The sequence below is a fragment of the Rosa rugosa genome, chromosome 2 (genome assembly GCF_958449725.1).
Source record: "Rosa rugosa chromosome 2, drRosRugo1.1, whole genome shotgun sequence".
NCBI lineage: Eukaryota > Viridiplantae > Streptophyta > Magnoliopsida > Rosales > Rosaceae > Rosa > Rosa rugosa.
In genome coordinates, this window is record NC_084821.1 from 3,696,268 (window position 1) to 3,722,628 (window position 26,361).

At 37.8% G+C, this 26,361-nt stretch overlaps 2 protein-coding genes and 1 long non-coding RNA gene across 7 annotated transcripts; 1 reads left to right on the top strand and 2 right to left on the bottom strand.

The window, feature by feature from the left end:
- Window positions 1–2,327: 2,327 nt before the first annotated feature.
- On the bottom strand, window positions 2,328–5,666 carry LOC133729652 (beta-glucosidase 12-like). 2 transcript variants are annotated; one of them, XM_062157218.1, is made up of 13 exons: window positions 5,346–5,666; window positions 5,116–5,185; window positions 4,848–4,906; window positions 4,669–4,744; window positions 4,487–4,564; window positions 4,283–4,370; window positions 3,854–4,109; window positions 3,658–3,773; window positions 3,294–3,529; window positions 3,142–3,173; window positions 2,952–3,054; window positions 2,734–2,842; window positions 2,328–2,650 (listed from the first exon to the last, which is right to left on the bottom strand). In XM_062157218.1, the coding sequence occupies exons 1-13, from the start codon at window positions 5,502–5,504 to the stop codon at window positions 2,437–2,439; spliced, it is 1,596 nt and encodes a 531-aa protein (XP_062013202.1). In that variant the 5' UTR covers window positions 5,505–5,666; the 3' UTR covers window positions 2,328–2,436. The 2 variants fall into 2 exon arrangements, with proteins under 2 accessions (XP_062013202.1, XP_062013203.1); XM_062157219.1 differs by having other exon boundaries at window positions 5,116–5,209; window positions 5,346–5,485.
- A 2,020-nt stretch (window positions 5,667–7,686) lies between these two features.
- LOC133729655 (uncharacterized) lies at window positions 7,687–11,526 on the top strand. Of its 4 annotated transcripts, none has more exons than XR_009856446.1 (8): window positions 7,687–7,983; window positions 8,354–8,425; window positions 8,595–8,657; window positions 8,752–8,870; window positions 8,994–9,161; window positions 9,416–9,549; window positions 9,639–9,710; window positions 10,571–11,526. It is a non-coding gene; the product is annotated as an uncharacterized LOC133729655 (long non-coding RNA). The 4 variants fall into 4 exon arrangements; XR_009856447.1 differs by having other exon boundaries at window positions 9,496–9,549; XR_009856445.1 differs by having other exon boundaries at window positions 9,419–9,549; window positions 10,571–11,525.
- Window positions 11,527–21,174: 9,648 nt separating this feature from the next.
- On the bottom strand, window positions 21,175–22,188 carry LOC133730140 (secreted RxLR effector protein 161-like). Its single transcript, XM_062157795.1, has one exon. The coding sequence runs from the start codon at window positions 22,121–22,123 to the stop codon at window positions 21,326–21,328; it is 798 nt and encodes a 265-aa protein (XP_062013779.1). The 5' UTR covers window positions 22,124–22,188; the 3' UTR covers window positions 21,175–21,325.
- Between the last annotated feature and the right edge of the window lie 4,173 nt (window positions 22,189–26,361).

The following is a 26,361-nucleotide window of genomic DNA, read 5'->3' on the forward strand; positions in this document are numbered from 1 at the left end:
AGCAAAAAGCTTGTTGCTCTCGGAAGGGAAGAGCCGGATTCTGGAGAAGACCTTGTCTGTTTTTGGGGCCGGCCTGTACTCCCTCACTGTTCACCTCTCTCTCTCTCTCTTTCTCTCTCTCTCTATGTGTGTGTGTGTGCGCGCGCACAACAGTGTTTACGAATTTCAGAGAGAAATTGATAAAATTCGTGAAGGATTGGGTAGTTTATTGTGTTTGTGAACTGCGATTCCATCGATTGTTGGGATTTCTTGGGTTACGGTTTGGGTTAGTGGTGGTGGAGGAGGCGGAGGAAGTGGGGAAATTGGTATGTGATTTTGGTGGAGTGGGCTCTGATTAGGGTGTCGTACATGTAGGTGTTGGGGGTTTGGACTTGGTTGAAGGGGAGAGAGGCATATCAGAGATTGTCGAAGCCGGAGAGCACGCAGAAGGCAATGAGTTTGCCGACGCTGTAGTTGTTGGGGTGGAGGCCGTGGGTGATGAAGACGGCATGGGTGGGTTTGAGTGTGCGTATGTTGGTGCAGCATTAGGCCAAAATATTGGATTAATTAAAAAAAAAAAATTGGTCTCATAAATTTTTTTTAATTAAAAAAAAATTAGATTAAGACATAAAGTGACTAAAATATCCCTAAAAAATGTGCTACCTAACACCGTTAATAACGGCGTGTATAATTATTGGGTCGGACTTCAAACATCGGGTACCAATGTGATAGTTTTGAATAGTCGGGTACCAAAATTTAGAATGAACCTTAGTTCGGGTACTCTTTGTAAAATTTTCTCTAATTTGTTGAGAGTATGAAATTTTATATAGGAAAATGGGACATTACATATGAATATGTAAGAATTTTGGTCACTTCATTCATTACCAATTGATTTTGGATGTGAAGCTCATATTATATTATTTTATCATTGCTATTAAATTTAACCTATCAAATTCTCTATTACAAAGTAGAGCAAAGCGGCATATTCTTTTCCGGTGGATAAAAAAAAAAACTTGTGAAGATGACATCCCTCAAGAAGTTTTTGAGTTGTCCTCTACCTAAGCCACACACAAAGACATTTATATTATTATGTACTTTGGTGCGTCTCATCACCGTTATCAGTAACAATCGAACACAACGTACACTGCTCTTACATAAAATCCCATATAACCATTTAAAAGAACTACTCGATGCCTCGGCATACAGACACTTTCTCGCGTCATATTATAGATGTATGGACGTACATGTATGCTTTGTCCCATGCCATACTTCTTGAATAGGTCAGGACCGATATAATATGGGCAAAGTACTATGCACATGCATCAATTCAGAGAAGGGTGAAAGATAGTAATATGTACATTCCCCTTTTTTCTTTTGTCTTTTTCCTAATTACATGTATATGATATAAAGACATTGCAATAAGACACATGAATCAGGAGAGTGAGCACCAAACAAATTATTTTCTTTTCTTTCTTTAATAATGTATCAAGCTAAAAGGAAAGTAATTCTTTATCTTTTCCACACAATGGGAAATTAAATTTTTCATAAACTTTCATTGAAAATTTTTTCTACGCACCGACGGTGCAAGTGAATCAACAATTCTAGTAGATCTATAGATATAGGTAACCTTTTTTTTAATAACTAAAAAATGTACTTTATGTTATTCAACCGTTCATTCCTGTTGGTGCAAATGCACGTTGGTGCACTGAATACTCTCTCACTTTCATTCCGGTGTTTGATAACATAAGAAAATTATCAGGAAGGTTGTTAAAAGTTTGTAATTAATTTAACAAAATAATGAAAAGTGAGTTGTAGATGAAAGGAAAGAGGGGGGGAAATGAATCGCTTAGTAGTATGGAAGAAACTACTTTCCCTCATATTCTCTCTTCCTTCTAGAAAGTATTAATTCTTTTCACTTTGCATCCCATGCAAAAAAAATGACTAAGTTTTCTTTTCCAATACTCCAATTATGAACTAAATGAGACCAAAAAGTTAGATTCTCGGTTGCTTTTAGCTGAACAAAAGACAATTCTTAAGCAACAAACACGTTCCCCCAAGAGAAGGAAAACAAAATTGTGTGCTTAAGTTTCTGCATATTGAGAAATTATGTTGAAAAATTGAGCTTGAATCGATCGATTGCAAAGTAAGTTACGAGCCAATGATCGGTGGACTTGATTTTTGGTACAAGCCAGCAAATACAGCGATTTTGGCTTGCACGAAACTACCTTTAATTTAGTGGATTTAAAGAGACCGTACATATACACACTGTCCTAGTGTCCTAAGTATGATATAGATATACACATTAACTTTCATCGTGAACACATATCGTAGATTTTCAACAAGAAAAGAAAGATAATGAGAGAATTGAATTCCTTAACATGAATCTTTGAAATATGAAGAGAGACGAACCAACATACAAAGTGGAGTCTGCATCGATCTCGGTCTCATTCTAGTGATTTACATTGATTGAAATTTGCGAGAGGAAATTGCGTCTAACTCGACACACTTTTGAAGAAACTTCTTGAACCAGCCAGCTGAGAGTTTAGGGTATCGTTTGAGTCCATTTTTGTAATCTATAAAGTTGAGGCCGAATCTACAAGTGTAACCCGTATTCCATTCAAAGTTATCAAACAATGACCACGCAAAATATCCTTTCACCTTAACCCCGTCCCTGTTCAAGGATATATGAATCAAATTATCAAATAACATTCATCACCAAAGAATTAATAATCACTCTTCAACTTAAGCACTTACTTGATTGCTGAAAGAAGATAACTGAGATGGGCATCGTAATAGTCAATTCTATGATTATCGGTTAGGGCTTCCTCAAGCGATAATCCGGGATCGTTCAGCTCATTAACTCCTTCAATAGCAACAAGAAATGTTTATTAATTACTGAGCCTCAGATAGTAGTAAAATAGCAATTCGATTAGAATGACAGAAAGATTGAAAATCATTTCAAAACTAATTACCATTTTCAGTGATGTAGATAACTGGATCATTATACTTGTTCTTTGTGTAGAGCAAGAGCTCTCGAAATCCTTCTGGATAAATATAGAGCCAATCCAAAGCAGTCTGCAAAATTTAATTAAAATATTATGTGAAAATTCGTATGATAATAATTAGATCAAGGTTGATTCCGTTGATCAACTTGGTACACACCTTTGGACCAATAGGAACACCATCACGCTCGACTGCCACAACGTTCAGCTTTGTTAGAATATATATATTGCACGTTTGTAGTTAACACGTACAGTACCATCGACTACTCTGGACATGACATACTAAGATTAAAAGCTTAAATTTCTACTGACCTGAAAGATTAACGAGAGCGTCTGTAGTGTAGCTTGGGTTATTCGCATTAGGATGAGCAGCATTAAAACAAGGTGCCTTGTAGGCTGCAAAGTTAGCAGTGTAGTAGTTTACTCCAATAAAATCAAATGAACCCTTAAGCAACTTGGATTCTTCTTTTGTGAATTTGGGTAATCGGTCTGCAACAAGATATCGCATGCTGCGTGGATAGTCTCCATTAATTAGGGGGTCCATAAACCTAGAAGAACATAGAAGAGCGGTTTGAATATACTCTTTCTGCCAAACACTATCAAAAAGAAGTAATTTCGATTATCTATTTATTTTAACTGTGGACTTGTTAGCTAGAGTAACTAATTAGCTACATACCATCCATACATAAAATCCAATGCACGTTCTGCAGCATCTACATCCCACTTTGCATCAGAATATGGCACGAACCAATATGATAGTAGTGTTATTCCAATCACGCCCTTCTGTGATGCCTGTATATTCAAAAATAATTTTAAAACAAAGAGAAAAACAATTAGTTGATTGATCCGACTTAAAACTTTCCATGAAAAACCTGATATTTGTCTCTGTACAATTTTACGGCGGCTGCATGAGCTAGAAGTTGGTAATGTGACGCCAAGTATGGCTCAGTCCCTGAATCTCCACCCGTGCAATTTAGGTTTTGCCAATCAGAACATCGGGTTGGTGCAAATGTTCCAATCACATAACCACCATTGGAGTAGCTCCATGGCTCATTTAACGTGATCCAGTGCTTAACTCTGTCACCAAATTCTTTATAGCAGAGATTTGCATAGTCCTTGAAATGGTCCCTGCAGGTTATACCAGTTTATAATCTGAATTATAATTTCTTAGCCTAAACGACATTCTTATCGATTTGGAGAAGATCCACATCAACAAAAATTGCTTAAAAGAGTCGATTAACTAATATTTTCTGTTCAAATTTAGAAAGTAATAATACACTAGTATTATTATTTTCACTTACACAATTTTAGGGCTAAGGAAGCCACCGAATTCATCTTCCAAAGCTTGAGGGGTATCCCAATGAAAGAGTGTAACATAGGGTACAAGACCTGCAATATTCAAGTAGTCGACCAAAGAAAAATTTATATGTATTCAAGTACAAGAATTGCAAATATACTCCAGACCCCCAAAAACAAAACTGAGAATGTAATATTACGAGTACTACCATTGGCTATAAGCTCGTTGATGAGGTTGTTATAATATTTGATTCCTTCCTTGTTCACACATCCACTCAGCTTTCCATCTGAGCCCATTTTTTTTTTTTTTTTCAGAAATTAGAGAAAAAAAAGTTTAGTAATGCATTACAACAACAATAAGATATCTATATATAATCACTTAGTGTCTTACTTGGTAACAATCTTGACCATGAAATTGAAAACCTGTAAGCATCAAGCCCCATGTCTTTCATAATCCGGATATCTTCCTGCATATACAAAATTACAAAAAGGTAAGTATGCCAGAAATAACCAATGCTGTTCTTTTTAATTCCTTACATAGAATTATCCATAGGGAACGTATACTTGTACCTTATAGCGATGATACTCATCAATAGCCACATCTCCAGTACTGTGGTCGTGAATCTTCTCTGTTTTTTTTTTTTTTTTTTTTTCCCATAAAAAAAAGAAGGGAAAAAAAGAAGAAGATAGTTTAGTAGAAAGGGTATAAATATTTTATGATTAGGGACAGTGATTAAAGATAGGAAAATTTTCATAATCATAAATTAATGAAAGATATCCCGAAGCTTTTTGAAGTTATGATTTGAGAAGAAAATGAAGTAGGATAAGAAAGACTTACCGGGATACTTGCGAGTGTATGTGTCCCATATACTTGGACCTCTACCACCTTCATTTGCAGCACCTTCATACTACAAAGTCCGAACGCAGAGGAACTACATAAATGATCAATTCAATAAAAAATCGAGATTACATTGTCACAATTGAATACGGTCTGATTCTCAGTAAATTAGAGGGCCAAAATGAAAACCCAATCTATAACATAGGGCTAGGGTTTAGTTCAAATCATACCTGGTAAGCCGATGAAGCTGTCCCGAACACGAAACCTGCCGGAAAACTGCTCCGGTGGAGGGAAGAAGTGTCACGGTGCTGTGAGTTGGCAGCTCTACTGCTTGTCACAGCAGTGCAGACCAGAACAAGTAGGAGGGTTATGCCTAATCGGAATGCCATAACTGTTTTTGTATATTCTAGGCTTAATGGGGCTTTAGTATATATACATCCCTAATCCATAGTCTTGTTTTTCAATAGGAACCGGTCAATGCGCAAAATCTGATTAAGTTGCAATAACCGTTGATTTGTTGAATCGTTATGCAACGATGTATCGGTAATTATTAGGTTCGTGTACGTGTTAGGGTTTTAAGGTTGGTGAATTGCAATTTCAGTTGTGATCGATCCAGTTGTGACAGATATATGTTGTTATACAATGGATAAGTTTAACCCCCTCTTCTATCCTTTTAGCTTACGTGTTGTTAATTTGTTAGATTTTCTGCATCTTTTTTGATTGGGAATAGCATTTTATTCATAAAATTGGTGGACAATACATCCGAACGGGTAAAGTAGCCTCAAACATACTGAGAACCACATGCACCCCTAACACTAATGAGATAATTCTTCTATTACAATCTCATTTAGCCATGGAGGGCCTACTTCTTTCCAGAAAGTTATGCTTGAAACTTTCAAAGCCTCACGAGCAACAGAGTGGGCAGCAAGATCGTTTGAGTTTTTAATTAATTATATTTAAAAACAACTTTTTTCTAGACAACATGTTCATTTGAAATTGCCTGCGTCTATTCAGATCTTTTTTTTTAATATTTAAATGTCTCGACTTTTTTAAAACTTGTATAATCTAAATTTTCCCCCAATAAAAAAAAAAAAAAAAAAACCTATCTAGATAAATCAAATATGTGATCGGTGGAGATCTCAACCACCATGATCTTGATCGGCGGTGACATGTGAAACACTCAGTAAACATAAAAAAAAAAAAAAAAACCTATCTAGATAAATCAAATATGTGATCGGTGGAGATCTCAACCACCATGATCTTGATCGGCGGTGACATGTGAAACACTCAGTAAAATTTCTTGTTTATAAATCAAATATTTTAAAGTTTTATGCCTTCGATCTGAGAACCACAAGGTTTTTTTTTTTTTTTTTTTTTGAGAGAGAACCACAAGGTTAGGCAACAACATAATGAAAGAAACCCAAGTGTTTTGTTTTGTCGATATTTTACGATTGGCTTATCAAAATTCTTTTGAAGTGTATATTGACCTCGTACGGACCGTCATGATTTTTTAATTAATGAATTTATTCATTCCCCTAAAACTAGGGGTTGTCAATGGGCAGGGCAGGGTCACAACATATATAAAAAAATATTTCAGGCTGGGCTTCTCTTAAAAATCGAGGCCCAGGGCTTTACGAGCTTTTTAGGGCAGGACCGGGCCATGCACATTATATTTATATGTCATATTCTTTTGTTAAAAAAAAATACAAAAAGCTACGAAAGAATTATGATATGTTAACGATTGAACAAATTAAAACACAAAATTAAAGGAAAATATGGTCTAATGCAATAATTAGTTCAATATAACTACATAAAAAAATACTAATACTAGAATTGAATGAGTTTTTGGACTGGGCTTATAAGGCCAGGTCGGGCGGGCTTTAATGGGCATATAATGGTTCGGGCCTTGACTTTGAACCCTCCGCCCTAACCCTGCCTTGTTCCCAAATGGGCAGGGCCAAAATGGGCTTTGTTGCGGGCCGGGCTGAGCTTTTGCCCACTGGGCCGGGCGGGCCCCATGGGCTTTTGGGCCCACCGCCAAATGATGACCCCTAACCTAAACACTGTCATACTTTAGTCAGATGCAACTCGAGTATGGTAACTTTATTTGTTTTAAGATCATTTGTTTATTTTCTTTGCTAGCTACGAACTTTTAGTAGTTTTGTTATTTTATCTAAATGCATGATATGAAATGAGATTGATTTTTTTTTTTTCAATATTTTAAAAAACTTTCACATTTTTTTATTTATTTATTTATTTTTTTTTTTAAGGAGTGGATGTCAATCCATTAAAAATATAGGTAGCATTACATCATAACTCACTCTCACATGCTATGTCAATATTGAGCCATGTCTAGGCAGCAACCTAAAAAAACATCACCATGAAATGAAGCACTAAGACCATCTCCAACAGATGTGTCTTTTGCCAGATGGATACCCAACGTCAACTTTTGACCAACCAAACTAATCTCCAACCCATTTGCCTTTTACACGTGGATTTGACATAAGAGTCTTCTCTGTCAAATTTGACAGCTTCCTCCGTTTCTGTCATTTATTTTTTTATTATTTGTTTCTATCTCTCTCTCTCACTCTCTTTCCCTTTCACGTTTTTCTTCCTCTCCTCTCACCCAGAAATTCAAGCTTTCCTCTCTTCAAGTTTCTTTTCTCTTCTTGAATATTAGGAACATGGATCAAAATTTATCAGATTCATCTTCAGATGCTGCAGATGAGGAATTTTGGGATCTTGCCAATTCATCATCAGACGAAGAATTGATGAATCTGGAGATTGCTGCTCTACAAGAGAAGGGAAGAAGAAGACGCCGGGGCTCAATTCCTGGTTGCATATATAAAGATAGACAACGATTGCAAGGTCAGGAAACACTCTACAATGATTATTTTGCTGAAAATCTTGTTCATGAAGAAGTTATTTCCCTTAGAGGGTTGGTTCTTGTATACATGTGTGTCTGTGTGTAGCTTGTTCTAAAGCAATTAGTCCTTTATCCAGGACAGGGCCGGGAGAACCTCATATAAGCTAGGTGGGTTGGGAGGTTGTTTCAGTGTCTTTACATATCTAGTTAATTTATTCCAGATACCTGTGTGATATACACATCTGAGGTGGTACTTGGCAGTGTATTTGAAGTATCTCCATCAGCTCATGCCATGCCACATACTTTTGTTAATTCCCAACCTTTTCTGTTTTGCTTACTTGAAATTCTAATATGTTTAAGTTCATTATGCAGGCTAAGATAGAAAAGGTTAAGAAGAGAAGGGAGGAAAGAGCACTTGAAAAAGCTCAACATGAGGAAGAAATGGTAAGTTTATTGCCTGGTATGCCAAGAACTTTTCTCTTGAAAATGTTGGCATAATGAATCGGTGTGCATTTTGCCATCGGGAATAATATTTTTGCTATTGTCATTTCTTCTTACCTTATTGGTTGATATCATTATAGTTTTGTTATGCACCTTTCATTTCTTTCTGCAGGCGCTGCTTGCCAGAGAACGCTCTCGGGCTGAGTTCCAAGACTGGGTGAAAAAAGAAGAAGAGGTATTCTATTTATATACCCTTCTTTTTGCTGTGAACTTTGAATGCTCTTGTATAAGTTAACATGTTATACCGCTTTTGTTGTGCCTGGTGATAGTTCCACTTTGATCAAAGCAAAATGATGTCAGAGATCAGATTGCTTGAAGGGCGTATCAAGCCAATTGATGTACTTTCCAAGCATCTTGATGGCTCAGATGTTTATTATCTATGCTGAAAGTTAGTTCCTTTTTCTTTCAATCCAATCCTTAAGTAATTTATCTTTCCTTGATTATGGTTGTAGTTGCTATAGAAGAATACTGACTAATAACATGTTCTTTTTACTTTTTCTGAAACCTATAGCTGAAGCTTTACTGACCTTCAAGAGCAGATTGGAAAATATCCGTGTCTCAAACAATGGACATTTCAGTAGTATATTATAAACTGAAGGACCCTTGTCAACTTAGCACCATTTGCTCCAAGAGTTTTCATGTCACAATTTGTCCTGGTCTTAATGATGTCATCAGACAGGTATTAACTTTCAACAATAATTGTAAATGTTGTAATGCTTTGTGCTGGTGGTTTTTATCTGAACTTTCATGATGGTTGAACTTTCAACAATAGTTGACTGTATCTACTTATATGCAAAACATGATGGAATGATTGAAAACTCAAAATGCCATGTTTCAGATAAAAAATAAAAAGAGGTTGAATTAAAATCAAGTTAAGTGACATGGTATTTGTGAGTGAGTGCAGCATAAGTTTCAATTGAGTTTTCTTTTCAGCAGCCAAAGAAAGGGTAAAACAAATTTAATGCATATGATTAACACCCGTATATGCCTAATTCTGGTGGTTAAGATGGCAGAAGAGAATGATAAAGAACCGGGAATCTGCTGCTCATTCACGTGCAAGGAAGCAGGTCTAGTTTTCATTCTTTTATTATTGATCTTAGATTCCACCTGTGCTTTTCTTTTGTTACTTTCATCTGAAAAGAGAGAGTTGCAACAGGCTTATACAAACGAACTGGAGAACAAAGTTTCACGTCTGGAGGAGGAAAATGAAAGGCTAAGGAAGCAAAAGGTTGGGGTTTCTTTCTTTATGATATCTTTTTGGTATTTCATTCATTTGGCTTCTTCAATACACTTTGATTATTAAATGGATAATTGTAGTTGGCTCCACTACTACTACAATCAATACATTTTGTTTTCTTCAAAGAAAGAGATATCTTTAGTTGGCTGTCTGTTAGTTCAGACACAAGCTCTTTGCAGGTGATATTGGGCACATACGCACAAACACCATTCACATGATCTCATGACCATTAGAAATTGTAGTTTGGATTTTGGGTTAATATTTTCTTGATTTGACTGATTAATATGACAATTAGGGTCACTGATTCTGGAACACATATAGAACAATGCATATTTGTTTTACTTGTTAATGTGGCTAGCTAGAGTTGATAAAATCACGGTTTTGGGTGATGGAATGTGGGAAAGCATGTGTGTCTGTTTGTTGTTAGTGAGAAAATTGTTTAGTAAGGAATATGGATGCTGAGGGGCATCATCCAAACAATCACGCAGTACAGAAGGAATAAAGAAAGCATGATTTCTTATTTGACTTCTGTTGCAAAGTTGCCATTTCATCCAGCAGTAGACCATTAACACACTCTTGTGATACCCAATTAACTGTGAAAGGGACAAATATAGCCCCAAATATGGTGCATAAACACCAACCTTCATTCATTTGCAATTATTTGGCCAAAATTTGTCTGCTATATTTTAAAGTAATATTATTATGCACATTCATTTTGTATTGACTGTGTTCAATTTGAATAAGTTACCTTCTTTCCAATACTTGTGTCTTTAGGAAGTATATCTGCCACATTTTTCTTCTATTGTATCTGCTTTTGATTCTAACATTCTAAGTTTTATCTCTTTCTGTAGACACATTGTTGGGAATTAAGGATTTATTCCTTAAGCATCCAGAAGAGATGAACCACTATCAGTTAAGTTACAGTTCAATTTGCTGTCATGTTGCATTGTGGTCAGACATTCAATGCTGGTGAGCTTGGTGAAGACAGAATAGACTGGAGAACAAAGTTTCACGTCATGAAAGCCTTATAGATTTTTTTGTTTGGATCAGTTCGTTGGTTTCCAGCGATGCACTTGATGTTTATGTTGAAAAGCTGTTTATGTTTTGATTATATGTATTCCCATATCTCAAATGTCTCATAATCCCAATTGCATCTCAATTGATTTACAAGATAAAAAAAAAAAGGAAAAACAACATAAATAGAATTTTATATATTAAAGTAATATTCAAATTTGACATAACCATTGGAGTTTAAAGGATGTCAAAATGTTGTTATATCAAATTTGCCATGTCATATGTCAAATTCAAATTTGACCCAAACCAAAAGAAAAGGCCATTGGAGATGCTCTAAGTAACTAAGAGCATCTCCAATGGATATTTCTTTTGGCTTGTGTCAAATTCGAATTTGACATGTGACATGGCAACCTTCATTTTTTTGCTAATCTTACTCCAACCAATAAGTCAAAATTGTTTGTTATTTTAATATATTCTATTCTATCTATTTTGTTTTGGCTTGTAGAATTCTCTCTCTCTCTCATTCTCTCTGCACATTAGTTTGGTTTTTATTTTCTGGGTTCCTGTTGGCTAAGCTACCTACTAGCTGCAAATGTCTGCAGAGGATCACATGAATCTATCTATAAATGGTCAGTCTCAGGTCCCTCCAGGCTTTCGGTTCCATCCAACCGAAAAGGAGCTTCTTAACTGCTATCTCTGGAAGAAAGTTGTCTATGAGAGGATTGATCTTGACGTCATTCGAGAGGTTGATCTTAACAAGCTCAAGCCATTTTTTGTCAAAATAAAATTGCAAATAGATCGGGCATCCTCATCTCTATCTCTGCTTCTTCTGTTTCTTTCACTATATATCTTCTTTCTTTTCTTTCTCTCTGTAATCAAGTGGCACCCAACTACCCATTAATCAATCTTTCTTTCTATAATCAAATGCTGAGATTTTCTACCTGTAACATACCACCCACCATCTTCAAATCACTGAGACAAAAATTTATCCTCTCACAGTTTTGTTTCCATCTTCTGCGTAATTGGGTAAATAGAGATACAAGAAGGCTAGGATTCATGAATGAGTTGCTTTGGTCTGGGTAAGATGAAAGAGAGAGAGTTTTGGTATGTTTGTTATTCTCTTATGATTTTCTAGTCGAAATCGAACTCATCCATGGTGAGAAGGAGGTACTCGTGTTGAGGTTTGGGACGTAGAGGTTTTGGTCTATTCATGGTGAGAAGAGATCTGGGTAGGAATCTGAAGATTTTGGTCTGGGTAGGAAGAACAATAGAGAAGAGAAGAAACGAGGGAGAAGGAGAGAGAGAGAAGGAGAGAGAATAGACTTAGATGGGTAGGAAGAACGAGAGAGAGAAGAGAAGGAAAGATGGATCGGAGAAGGAGAGAGAAACAATAAAAAATAAAAGACAGATGAGGTTGCCTCTGTCAAATTTGACAGACCAAGTGAATATGTTATTTCCACGTCAGATTTGACATAAGGGTTGGAAGAAAATAACATGTCAAAATTAGTTGTTGGAGTGTCCATCTGGCAAATGACATAACCATTGGAGATGGTCTAATAACCTGACAATACTAGAGTTAAAGGCGAGAAAGTCAAGCAGTAACTCCAATTTTATACCCGGACCAAAAACCCGAGTCCCAACTCACTGGAGCCCAGATTTCTTTGTATAATCCTTCTGGATCCCAAATTTGGATCCAACAATGTGTGGGCTGAAGTACCACAAACCACATAAACCCACTAATAGCCCCAACACAAGTGCAGGCTCACACCCATGTTTTTCTCAGGCACCTAAACCTCCAAACAAGCCTTCACCGCCACCAGCAAACTGCTGCCTCAAGCTGACAAGGGTGTAAGCCGGGATCCAAACCGAGTGTAGTAGAGATTGCTTGGAATAAGGACTATAAAAAGATGCGGATCCCGAAACGGGAACCTACACGAAATTTGACAAAGACCTGACTGCGAGAACACCCGTGCATCAGATCAAATGTTTGAAAACAAGGTAGTCCATCTCGGGGGTCTTCACCTGTGCACATCCCCAAAACTAACTCTTTACCTCTGAGATGGGCCACTTGTGTATGCCGCCATGAGGAGGAGAGGCCGGATCCGGGCTCCCAAATTCTAATAAGCTTCCCTAAACCACTAAGCAACCACCACCGATCACCCTGTCTAAGGACTACACGAACCATATCCAACCCATGCACAACAGTTTAGGGATGAGTGCAACAACCAAAGGTTTGAACATAGGAGTGCAGAGGACTCGGCGGCTAGGCACCACAAAACCCAGCAACGCGGGCCAACGAAATCGGCATATCAAACCCTAGGGTTTGCCACCGTAGGAGAAACTGATAAAGTAATTAATCTGGGGTTCACATCCAAAACCAATTGGCAATGGATGGAGTGGCCCAAACCCTTATAAACTCATAGGTAGGGCTGTCAATTCCGACACGACCCGATAACACGACTTGAAACCCGCACGATTAAAAAGCGGGTCGGCCGTGGGTCAAACCGCTATGACCCATTTTATAAATGGGTCGGCCACGGGTCAACCTGCCAAAACGAAGTGAACCCGTATAACCCGATTATGCTATTTTTTTTTTTTGAAATTTTGGACATAGGAGTATTTGATCATAGGATTAGACAATTTGAAATATTTTGTTTTATTATTATTATATTTAATTATTTATGAATTATATATAATTATTTATATTTTTCGTCTTGTGAAGTTTCTAGTGAATTTAATAAATTCATTCATTTTTTTAGTTAAATGGGTCGCATTGTTAACCCTTAAATGAGTCATTTTGTCTAATACGACACGACTTATTTATTAAATTGGTTAAGCGGGTTGGAAACGGGTAACCCGTTTAATAAATAGGTTGGGTTTGAGTTTTAATTTTTGACACGATTATTAAATGGGTTGGGTTTGGGTTTGTATCTTGTGACACGACAAATATCTTGACCCGACACGAACCCAACCCGACACGACCCATTGACAGCCCTACCCATAGGCAATGTCCCATTTTTCCTATGTGGGATGTATATATTCTCAACACGCCCCCGCACGTGTGGCGAATTTTCAAGCCATACACGTGGACAACTTTTGGGTGACGTGGAGCCAGTGTGGCCGTTAGACATGCACACGTGGGTAACCCTCTCTGATACCATGATAAAGTAATCTGAGGTTCACATCCAAAACCAATTGGCAATGGATGGAGTGACCCAAATCCTTATAAACCCATAGACAATGTCCTATTTGAAACGAGAGAGAGAGAGAGAGTTCTCACTCGCTTTTTTTTTTTTTTTTTGTATTGGTAGGTTAATTAATCATGAACTTTCACTTGAGAAAAGAATAGAAGAAGCACTTGACTCCTTCATGCTTTCTTCACTTGGCTCCTCAGTTGGTAGAGCTCCTCTCCTTTTAACCGTAAGTATCTTTCGGGAGCAGTACGGGCTAATGAAGCATAGGGATTGAGGGTACTCTCCCTTCCGTATCCTTCACATAATTCATCAATATTACTGGCCACAATGCATCAAATAAGGATTGATAATCCAACAGTACTATATACATGTTAGGAATTTGACCTAAAATTCCTCTTGCGGAAGCAGACAAGTGCAAAACAATATAGATAAACGATCGAGAAAACAAACACGAACTTGTTAACGAGGTTCAGCAAAGAACTTTGCCTACGTCCCCGGGCTGCTTGGGTTTCACTATAGAAGAAGAAGAATACAAGAACAAGAATACAAGAATCTCTCACAAGAAGTTCTCACCAACTCTCAAGACCTCACTTGCTCTCTCTGTTTAATGCTTCAAAGACTTGATCTACTACTACAACCTATGCCCCTATTTATAGATATATAACTAGACCCTATAAGACATTGGAAACCTATTCCCAATAGACATAGAAACCATTACCAAGTAGGATTATGTAAGCAGGTAGGAAACAATCAAAACTCCTCTTTGATCAAGGATTAACAAATCCTTATCCTATGTGGAATCGGATCCACACACCCAACAATCTTCCACTTGGAGCCGATTACGCTAGTAGCTAACATTCTTCAATACTCTTCAATCATAGCCAACACAAAACCCATTATCACAACCAACATCTCCTTCTTCAAACTTGGAGACCAACTGAAGCTAAGCACAGCTTCAGTTTACTTATTGACACAGACTTAGTCAACATATCAGCAGGATTCTCACTTCCTTGAATCTTCAACAATTGCAGCACTTCATTCTCCACGAGTTCTCGTATGTAGTGATACTTCATAGGAATGTATTTAGTCCTTGAATGAAAAGCAGGGTTCTTTGCCAAGTGAATTGCACTTTGACTATCACTGTACAATGCACAATTCTCTTGCTTTTTACCCAATTCCTCCAACAGACCCTTTAGCCACACCATCTCCTTACCAGCCTCTGAGACTGCTACATACTCGGACTCTATTGTAGACAGGGCCACTTGCCCTTGCAAATTTGAGACCCAAGATACTGCAGCACCACCTTCAGTGTACACATAACCAGTAGTACTCCGACAAGTATCATGATCTCCTGCCAAGTCTGCATCAACATATCCTTGTAGTTCAGCACTACCTCTCTTAAAACAAAGAGACATATCAATAGTACCCCGAAGATACCTCATGATCCACTTCACAGCCTCCCAATGTTGCTTTCCTGGATTACTCGTGTACCTACTCACAACTCCAACTGCATGAGCAATATCGGGTCTAGTACACACCATAGCATACATTAAGCATCCAACTGCCGATGCATAAGGTACATTCTTCATATATTCTTTCTCTTTTTCGCTCTTGGGTGATTGTTCCTTGGACAATTTAAAGTGAGCCGCCAACGGTATTCCTACAGCCTTTGATTCATCCATATTGAATCGCTTAAGCACATTCTCAACATACTCCGCTTGTGAAAGCTTCAGAGTACCAGCCACTTTATCACGGATAATCTTTATACCTAAGATTTTCTTCGCCTCACCCAAATCCTTCATCGCGAACTGGTTTGACATCTCTTTCTTCAACTTCTCAATCTCATTGAAGTCTTCCCCAGCTATCAACATATCATCCACATACAGTAAAAGAATGATATAAGATTTGTCTAACCTCTTGAAGTAACAACAGTGATCGGATTGACATCTTGTGTAGCCACTCCCACACATGAAAGCATCAAACTTCTTATACCACTGTCTTGGGGCTTGTTTCAAGCCATAAAGGCTCTTTTGCAGTTTGCATACCAAGTCCTCCTTACCAGGTGCTATAAAACCTTGTGGTTGCTTCATGTATATGACCTCCTTCAAATCACCATGAAGAAAAGCAGTCTTGACGTCTAGCTGCTCCAAATACAGACCTTCAGCTTCCACTAAACCAAGCACCACCCGGATTGTGGTATGTTTCACAACCGGCGAAAAGATCTCATCAAAGTCAATTCCCTCCCTTTGCTGAAAACCTTTCACAACCAACCTTGCCTTGTAACGTTTGCTCCCATCAACTTCTTGCTTAATTTTGTAAATCCACTTGTTATGCAATGCTTTCTTACCTGTTGTTAACTTAGCTAACTCCCAAGTATTGTTGGACATGAGAGAGTCCATCTCATCTTGCATGGCACCCTTCCACTTAGCAGAATCTTTATGTTGCATTGCCTCATCATAACTCACGGGTTCACCACAGTCAGTTAACAGCAAATAGTTAGCACAAGGCGAGTATTTATCAGCTGGTATTCCTTTAGTACTTCTTGACGATACTCTTGGCACAAAAGGAGGTGTCACTGGCTCATCACTAGGAACTTGTTCTTCAGGTTGTGCAACCTCAGGAGCTTCTTGTTGTTGTCGTTCCTCCCCATGATTTTCCTTAGACACATCTTCATTGGACAATTCTTCCAACCTTGCAAACTGCCGATCTTTTCTTATAGGACTTTTAGGCTCTGCTGCTTGCCTATTCTTGTACATCACCTCTTCATTAAAGATGACATTCCTGCTCCTTACAACTTTCTTATTCTGCATATCCCAAAACCTATAGCCAAGCTCGTCACCGCCATAGCCTATGAATATGCACTTTTGAGACTTGGGATCCAACTTGCTTCTCGCACCGGACTCAATGTGAACATATGCCACGCAACCAAACACTCTTAAATGCGATAGGCCTATCTCTTTTCCCCTCTATTTTTCTTTAGGTAGGAGATGATTCAATGGTACTGATGGTCCACGGTTAATTAAATATGCAGCAGTATTAACCGCATCAGCCCAAAACATGTCTGGCAATCCTGCGTGTATCCTCATACTCCTTGCGCGCTCATTCAGAGTCCTATTCATGCGTTCAGCCACTCCATTCTGCTGTGGAGTTCCGGGAATTGTCTTCTCCATCCTAATCCCATTCTCTGCACAATACTCTTTGAAATCATTACCACAGTATTCACCTCCATTATCCGACCTCAGACATTTGATCTTCGACCCGGTCTCATTCTCTACGATCGCCTTCCACTTCTTGAAAGTATCAAATACTTCCCATTTATTTTTCAAGAAATAAACCCATACTTTCCTTGTGGAGTCATCAATATAAGTCACATAGTACTTTGAGCCACCTAACGAAAGCTCCGGTGCAGGTCCCCACACGTCAGTATGAACCAACTCTAGTTTTGTATCTTTTGGTGCCTTGCCACCCTTTGAGAAACTAACAACCTTTTGCTTCCCAAATATGCAGTCTTCACAAATCCCAATCTTCACTGAGTCCACACCATGTAGTTTACCCTTCGACTGAAGTACACCCATACCTTTCTCACTGATATGCCCAAGTCTACGATGCCATAAGTATGCATCTTCATTTTTCTCAACGATCGCAGTGCCTTCATTGTTCTCAACAATAGCAACAATATTCAAGGTCGTATAAAGTGTTCCTGTCTTGATTCCACGAGCTAACACCATAGCTCCTTTACACACCTTCCACGTACCTTTCTCAAAGGTAGTGCGATATCCTTCATCATCCAATTGACCCACAGAGATCAAATTCCTCTTTAACCGCGGTATGTGTCTAACATTGGTCAAGGTCCATGTTCCACCATTTGTCAGCAAAATCTTCACATCACCCCTTCCCACAATCTCCAAGGCTCCACCATCAGCAAGAAACACTTTGCCAAAATTACCACGTCGGTAATTCACCATGAGCTCTTGTTGTGAAGTTGAGTGAAATGACGCTCCAGAGTCTACGATCCATGACTCCAATGGTGCTTCAGTAACGCTTAGTACAAGTGCATCCGAATCACACTCAGTTGTGTTTGTCATCTTCAATGTCTCCTTCCACTGGTTACAGTCTCTCTTGACATGTCCAGATTTCCCACAATGCCAACACCCATCGGACCACTTTCCTGACTTGGACACGCTTCGGCCTTTTCCAGGTGCCCTAGACTTGGACCTTCCACGATTGTTGTTTGAGTTCTTGTTGAACGTTCTACCTCTATTTTCTATAGAGAGCGCAGAACTTGAAGGATCTTCAAGGTTATTTTGTCTTCGCGTCTCTTCATTCAGAAGAATGTCACGCACATCATTAAACTTCAGCTTCTTCGTAGTCCCAGCTCCACTACAAATCGAGTTCACAGTCGCATCCCAATCTGAAGGCATGGAAGTCAACAACACCAAAGCTTTGATGTGTTCGTCGAATTTAACATCCACCGATGCTAGTTGCTCGATAATATCACTAACTATCCCAACTTGCTGGCGAACAGATATACCCTTACCCATCTTCAAAGTGAACAGCCGCCTCATCAAGTACAACTGTTGAACGGCATTTGGCTTCTCATACATGTTGGACAAACTATCCATCATCCCCTTCAACGTAGTCTCCTTGATAACAAATCTCCGTACATCATTTGAAAGCGATAGTTGAACGGCTCCAAGGGCCATCCTATCCATCTCGACAAATTCTTCCTCCTTCATATCTTTTGGGAGCTTGCCCTCTAAAGTCTTAGCAAGTTTCTTCATATTCAAGTAGTCCTCGATTTGTGACCTCCATAGGCTAAAGTCATTACCGTCGAACTTATCGACCCTCTTCTCAACGTCTTCTATGCTCATTGTTTCCACTCTAGAGCCTAAGCTCTGATACCACTTTGTTAGGAATTTGACCTAAAATTCCTCTTGCGGAAGCAGACAAGTGCAAAACAATATAGATAAACGATCGAGAAAACAAACACGAACTTGTTAACGAGGTTCAGCAAAGAACTTTGCCTACGTCCCCGGGCTGCTTGGGTTTCACTATAGAAGAAGAAGAATACAAGAACAAGAATACAAGAATCTCTCACAAGAAGTTCTCACCAACTCTCAAGACCTCACTTGCTCTCTCTGTTTAATGCTTCAAAGACTTGATCTACTACTACAACCTATGCCCCTATTTATGGATATCTAACTAGACCCTATAAGACATTGGAAACCTATTCCCAATAGACATAGAAACCATTACCAAGTAGGATTATGTAAGCAGGTAGGAAACAATCAAAACTCCTCTTTGATCAAGGATTAACAAATCCTTATCCTATGTGGAATCGGATCCACACACCCAACAATACACTACTAATGGCCAACACTTTCCTTACAAATTGAGAGGATTTATGTTCTTAATTAAATTCTGATGAGAGAACTTTCATTATTAGGAGTTGATAACTAGTCTTTCTTTAATTTCCATACTCTACACAAGTAAAATGTGTTTTTGATATGAGAGTACTTTTAGAACTAAGTGAAGGAATGGATGGATTTCAAAACTTTTTAATTAGTGCGGAATTAGTTTAACAATTAAACTACTAACTAAACATAAAATCCATTCCTTTAACCCATGATCTTGGCTTATTGTGATATGTATATAAATATAGCATGCATAGTAAGGAAGAACAAAGAGGGAGTTTATGTTCTACTCACCCTTGGAGCGTGATTTTAATCCGATCCAAGTGAACCACCAAAGTTCCTCTCCTTGATCTCTCCTTGTGTGTGTTTCCTCCACCTTGAAGCACCTTGAATTAAGAACTCCTTCTTGTACTCCTTGTGCTTGTAATATTCTCCTTGATGTAACAAGTAGAGCCACAAAAATATATGGCCTCTAAGGATCTTCACCAAGTGAATCAAGAGATGAAGAAAGATGAAAGAAAAGAAGAAATTATGCAAGTGTTCTTCTTTCCTTTAATTTCTGAAAAATGGACCAAGAGAGAACACTCTTTCTCTCTCTCTAATCTGAAAATAATAATGTGGAGACACACTTATTCTCTTTGTCCATGCTTTCACTTTTATATAATAGGAAATAACTCCAATTACTAAAAGAAAATATTGACTTTCATAAAGCCAATATTTTGGCTGGTCCATACTTGTTATTGGGCACTAAAAATGTGTCTTGGGCTTTCATTTAAATCTCATTTAGTGAAGCCCAAGTCCACACGAAAAGCCCGACAATCGTTTAGGCCCAATAGGTTCGGTTTTACCCGAAAAACCTAATTATGTCCAAATAATAAATCTAATTAATTATTTGGTCATAACCAACTCTTGTTTAATCTTCTTCATATACAATCTCAATGATCCACTTATATGGTGTGCGATCTCTTAGGTTCTAATTAACAAGGCAGTGAAGTTTATAGAAACCATTCTATTTTGTTTACGAATCAAAAACTCCATTTTTGATTCTCCCTTGTTATTAGGATTATAAATGTTTATTAATCCTCGGGGACTTCACAAGTCATGAGTGACGTCTTGCAACATATCATGACTACCCTAGTTAATGTAGAATGACAAAGAACCTATTCAATTGGAATTACAATACAATATGGTCCTTCTCTAACACGATGTTCTAAATCACATCATCGGGGTATGGAATTGATATGTCAATCCCCTAATGTGATTTTCATTCTTATGTGATTCTTAGAATGTGATTAAAAAACTCCTTTTTAAATCTCATTCAATGCTTTGGCCAAAGACTCATTGAATCACATCTTTGAACATACACCTTATTTACTTAAGGATAGAGATTCCTTGTTGTACACTCACATGTCTCCATGACCGAATTGATTATACCAATGAATGCATCTATTATATCCATTAAGGGACACAATATTATTGCATCATCAAGAGATAATCCATTCACTCATAAGACAACTATGGTGTCTCAGGTCAAATGACTAATTTGTATTATTGCAATTTAGAGTTCAAGTTTGACATGTAAGTAAGACTCCATACAAGAACTCTAATGATCGCGTTCAGTGTACTCTTTAAGTTAAGAGCACCCACATACTTGTATTAGTGTCTCTACACAAATGACAAGAGACATATCATCCTCCATATTGAGCATACATAGTATGTGCTAGTCTTTCCGGATTATCAATGTCCAAGCGATAATCCTATGACTAGGAACCTTTTAGGATAAGAGTGTGAAAGAGTAAAGGTCTCACACATCTAACTCTTTAGATTACTTTCTCTTTAACTCATATTCCTTGGACCTTGTTCAATCAAATATTAAATATAAGCAATGAACAATAAACTTGCCCTTTTGATTAATAATAATTACAATAATAATTACATCAAAATGATTGTTTTAGGACACAATTCCTTCAATCTCCCACTTGTACTAAACCCAATCAGCCATGAAACGTACACCCATCTTCTCAAGATGTTGTTCTAGCTTTGCTTGTGATAAAGGCTTAGTGAATGGATCTGATATGTTATCAACAGATGCTACTTTGAGAATGTTAACGTCTCCACGATTAACAATCTCCCTTATGATATGGAAACGTCTTTCGATGTGTTTGGATTTTTGATGAGACCTTGGTTCCTTGGCTTGAGCAATTGCCCCATTGTTGTCACAGTAAAGTGGAATCGGTGACTCAATGGTAGGAACAACATCAAGTTCAGTGATGAACTTTTTCATCCAAACTGCTTCCTTTGCAGCCTCTGATGCTGCAATGTATTCTGCCTCAGTAGTGGAATCTGCAGTAACGCTTTGTTTGCAGCTTCTCCAATTTACTGCACCTCCATTCAAGGTGAAGACAAACCCTGATGTGGATTTTCTGTCATTCACATCAGATTGAAAATCTGAGTCTGTGTATGCTTCCACTTGCAACTCTGATTGCAAATCACCACCTCCATAAACGAGGAATAAATCTTTAGTCCTTCTCAAGTACTTAAGGATATTCTTAACAGCATTCCAGTGTTCTAAACCTGGATTGGACTGATATCGACTAGTTATGCTTACGCCATAACTGATATCAGGTCTTGTGCATAGCATCGCATACATGAGGCTCCCTATTGCAGATGCATATGGGATCTTGCTCATCTTTTGCACTTCCTCAATCGTTTGTGGGCACATTTTCTTAGAAAGGTGAATGCCATGTCTGACAGGCAGAAAACCCTTCCTAGATTGTTCCATGTGAAATCTATTCAGCACTTTGTCTATGTACAAGGATTGAGATAATCCAATTAATCTTTTTGATCTGTCTCTATAGATCTTTATTCCTAGTACATAGGCAGCTTCTCCAAGATCCTTCATAAGGAAGGTCTTGGACAACCAAACTTTAATTGAAGATAACATTCCTACATCATTCCCAAATAGTAGGATGTCATCTACATAAAGTACAAGGAACACAACAGCACTCCCACTGACCTTCTTGTAAACACAAGGTTCATCCATGTTTTGTGTGAAACCAAAAGATTTGACTGCATCATCAAAACGGATGTTCCAACTCCTTGAAGCTTGCTTGAGTCCATAGATGGACCTATGAAGCTTACACACTTTATGAATGTCATCTTTAGACGTAAAGCCTTCAGGTTGATCCATATAAAGGTCTTCCTCAAGGTTGCCATTCAGAAAGGCAGTCTTTACGTCCATTTGCCATATCTCATAATCATAGTGAGCAGCTATAGCAAATAATATCCGAATAGATTTAACCATGGCAACAGGAGAGAACGTATCTTCATAATCAATGCCCTCTCTTTGCTTATAGCCCTTTGCCACCAACCTTGCTTTGTAGGTTTCTATTTTACCATCTGAACCTATCTTTTTCTTGAAGACCCATTTGTTTCCAATTGGTCTAATACCAGGTGGAGGGTCAACGAGAGTCCAGACTTGATTGGTATTCATAGAGTCAATCTCGGATTCCATGGCTTCTTGCCATTTCTTTGAGTCAACGTTTGACATTGCTTCATTATAACTAGAAGGATCATGCAGGTTTTCATTGTCACCAAGGAGATTTAACTCCCCAAGGCTTTCATGACACAAACCATACCTCTTGGGAGGTATCCGGATCCTACTAGATATTCTTGGAGTTTGTGTTATAGTTGGTTCAGGAAGTTGTTCAACGGGAAATGGAGTGTTAGTTTGTGGCTTGTTGGACACTTCCTTGAGTTCTACCATTTGCTCAACATTTCCATCAAGGACGTAGTCCCTTTCAAGGAAAGTGGCATTCCTGCTAACAAACACCTTTTGTTCTTCAGGTTGATAGAAATAATATCCTAAACTATCTTCAGGATATCCCACAAATAAACACTTGCTTGATCTAGCTTCAAGCTTGCCTGCTTCTAGTCTTTTGACATAAGCTGGACAACCCCAAATCTTAATATGATTGAGACTTGGTTTCTTCCCATGCCACATCTCATATGGTGTAAGAGGGACGGACTTGGAAGGCACTTTATTCAACAAATAAATTGCTGTTTGAAGTGCATATCCCCAAAAGGATATAGGTAAATCAGTATAGCTCATCATGGAACGAACCATGTCTAACAAAGTTCGATTTCTCCTTTCAGAGACACCATTGAGTTGTGGTGTTCCAGGAGGAGCTAATGAAGAAACAATGCCTTCTTGTTTGAGATAATCAATAAACTCATTGCTTAAGTATTCACCTCCTCGATCAGATCTTAGAGCCTTAATACTTCTGTCGGTTTGTTTCTCAACTTCATTCTTAAATTCTTTGAACTTTTCAAAGGCTTCAGATTTGTTCTTCATAAGGTATAAATAACCAAACCGAGAATAATCATCGGTAAAGGTTATGAAGTATGAGAATCCACCTCTACTAATAGTGGACATGGGACCACATACATCGGTATGTATTAGGCCTAGGAGTTCTTTAACTCTTGTTCTTTGTCCACCATAATGTGACTTGGTCATTTTTCCTTTTAGACAAGACTCACAAGTAGGCATAGGATCAGATCCTAATGACTCTAAGTATCCATTTTTGGATAATTTGTGAATTCTATCTTGGCTAATATGACCAAGTTTAAGGTGCCACATCTTAATGGGGTTAACCGTTTCTCGAGTTCTCTTAGATCCCAAAGCATTTTCCTTCATACAGTTAATACTACCATCTAAAGCTAGATGAAAGAGACCATCAATAATATTAGCATGACATATCATGCGTTCATTAATAGATACAAAACCACTTAGTTTATCAAAAACTACTCTATAACCATCCTTCAAAAGCATGGAGATGGAGATAAGGTTCTTTATACATATAGGAAGATAAAGACAATTATTTAACTCCAATGTATCTCCTGATGGTAACTTCAAAATATAAGTCCCCACGGCTTTGGCATCAACTCTTGTGCCATTTCCTACACGTAGGGAAATTTCTCCAGCTTTAAGCTTCCTTGCTCCCACTAGGTCCTGCAACGAAGTGCAAACATGGTGAGATGCACCTGAATCAATTATCCAAGTGGAAGTATTATTAACTGTAAGTATTGATTCAATCACATTGATCATACCTTCTGTTGAAGACTTGTTCTTCAAGGATGCAAGATAAGCTTTGCAATTCCTCTTCCAGTGCCCATCTTTGTTGCAAAAGAAACAAATACCTTTTGGTTCCTTTTGTTCCTTCTTCTTCTTCTTTTGGACTACTCCCTTAGGCTTTATCACTTGTTTCTTCTTCCCTTTGCCTTTACATTTGGACTTACTGGATGAAGAAGAAGCGATAATAGCCGCACTCCCACTCTCTTTCTTAATTTGCTTCTCAGCTGTTACCAGCATATTGAGAAGATCAGAAAGAGTATGATCCATTTGTTGCATATTATAGTTCATTATGAACTGAGAAAATGAATCATCTAGGGAGGAAAGAAGAAGATCTTGAGCTAGCTCCGCATCAAGTGCAAATCCAAGGTCTTGAATTTGCTCAATAAGGCCTATCATTTTTAGACCATGTTGATGAACAGGTGCACCCCTCACATGCTTTGTCTTCACAAGCTCATTGACTACTGTGAAGCGCACATTTCTATTTCTCTCACCAAACAATTCAGTGAGATGAAGTAATATAGAACTGGCGCTATCCATATTCTCATGTTGCTTCTGAAGTTGTGAGTTCATGGATGCAAGCATAACACATTTAGCTTGCGTGTCATCATCCTTATGCTTTTGATAAGCAACACGTTGCTCATCGGTTGCATCTTGAGCCAATGGAGTGTGAGGAGGTGCATTTTGTAAGACATAAGCGATCTTATCGAATGTCAATACAATTTTCAAATTGCGGAGCCAGTCATTGAAGTTTGGGCCCTCAAGACGATTTTCATTGAGAATTTTGGTGATAAGATGTCCTGACATATTGCAGTCTACATAACATAAAATAAAAGAAGTGAGATTGATTTTAAAACCAAGTGACTCGGGTCTTAAGAATCAAATGGCACCCTCTCACTATTTTAACAAATTCCAAATCCCTCAAAGGAATTCGAGAGTATAAATTAAAACTCTTAGTGAGTATGGAAGACTCATTTTCATTAAGCCAACCGCATCATAATAGAACTATAAGTCAACTTAATTTCCATGAGAGGATACTCTTATCCAATCACATCAAATGTGAATATCCATAACTTTGGCCTCTAAAGTAATTAAGTCTCACCATAATAGGATATTGATAAATTACTCTAGTTAAGCTATACCCAACATCTCATGTAAGTATAGAGATCAAAAATTAAATCTCATCATAATAGAATATTGACCAAGATTTGTCCCTACCTTACAACATCAAATGTTGAATAACCTCTCTTTAATGCTCCTAGCAAGAAATACCTCCGTTCGGAATGGTATTCACATGCAAGAACATCTACTAGGAGATTACAATGTTGGAAGGCCACAAAGAAGCATTCATAATGACTTCTTCATTTTTCAACTTAATATCACTTTGAGGGAATTTTAAGGTCTCATCTTTAATAATCTCATTAATAACAATCACATTGCATTTGCTTTGATCCTAATGCAATCACACATTCATTATACTTGATCTATAATAAAATACTCCCACTAATTGTTTTCAGAAAACAATTTGATTTCATCAAAAACATTTTTCAAATGGAATCATGGGAAATATAAAATTACTTGATCAAGTGCAATGAACATGCAATTATAATAGGTCACATAGGATGATTATGGACTTGTTGTTTGATCTAACATGAGCCAATATGTTGGATCAAGGTTATGTTTGGGTGGTTGATTTTAATTACGCGTAACGATTACGAGAATTAAATAACTAAGCTAAGCTATTACACTTTGCACTTGAACTCCTTTCAAGGCTTGATGACTTCAAACTTCTTCTTTGGATCATCCTCATGTGCCTCCATCTTCGATTACAAGAGTGGATGAGGGGCATACAAGCTCCCATTTAATTTAATCAAACTTGAATAAATTAA

Excerpts from the sequence above, each read along its gene's own strand:
- LOC133729652 (XM_062157218.1), bottom strand. The coding sequence starts at position 5,504 with ATGGCATTCCGATTAGGCATAACCCTCCTACTTGTTCTGGTCTGCACT. Across the intron at positions 3,530-3,657 it reads TTGGATTTTATGTATGGATG|GTTTATGGACCCCCTAATTA; the intron begins GTATGTAGCTAA and ends ATGTTCTTCTAG. Across the intron at positions 3,055-3,141 it reads GTGTTCCTATTGGTCCAAAG|ACTGCTTTGGATTGGCTCTA; the intron begins GTGTGTACCAAG and ends TAAATTTTGCAG.
- LOC133730140 (XM_062157795.1), bottom strand. The coding sequence starts at position 22,123 with ATGGAACAATCTAGGAAGGGTTTTCTGCCTGTCAGACATGGCATTCAC.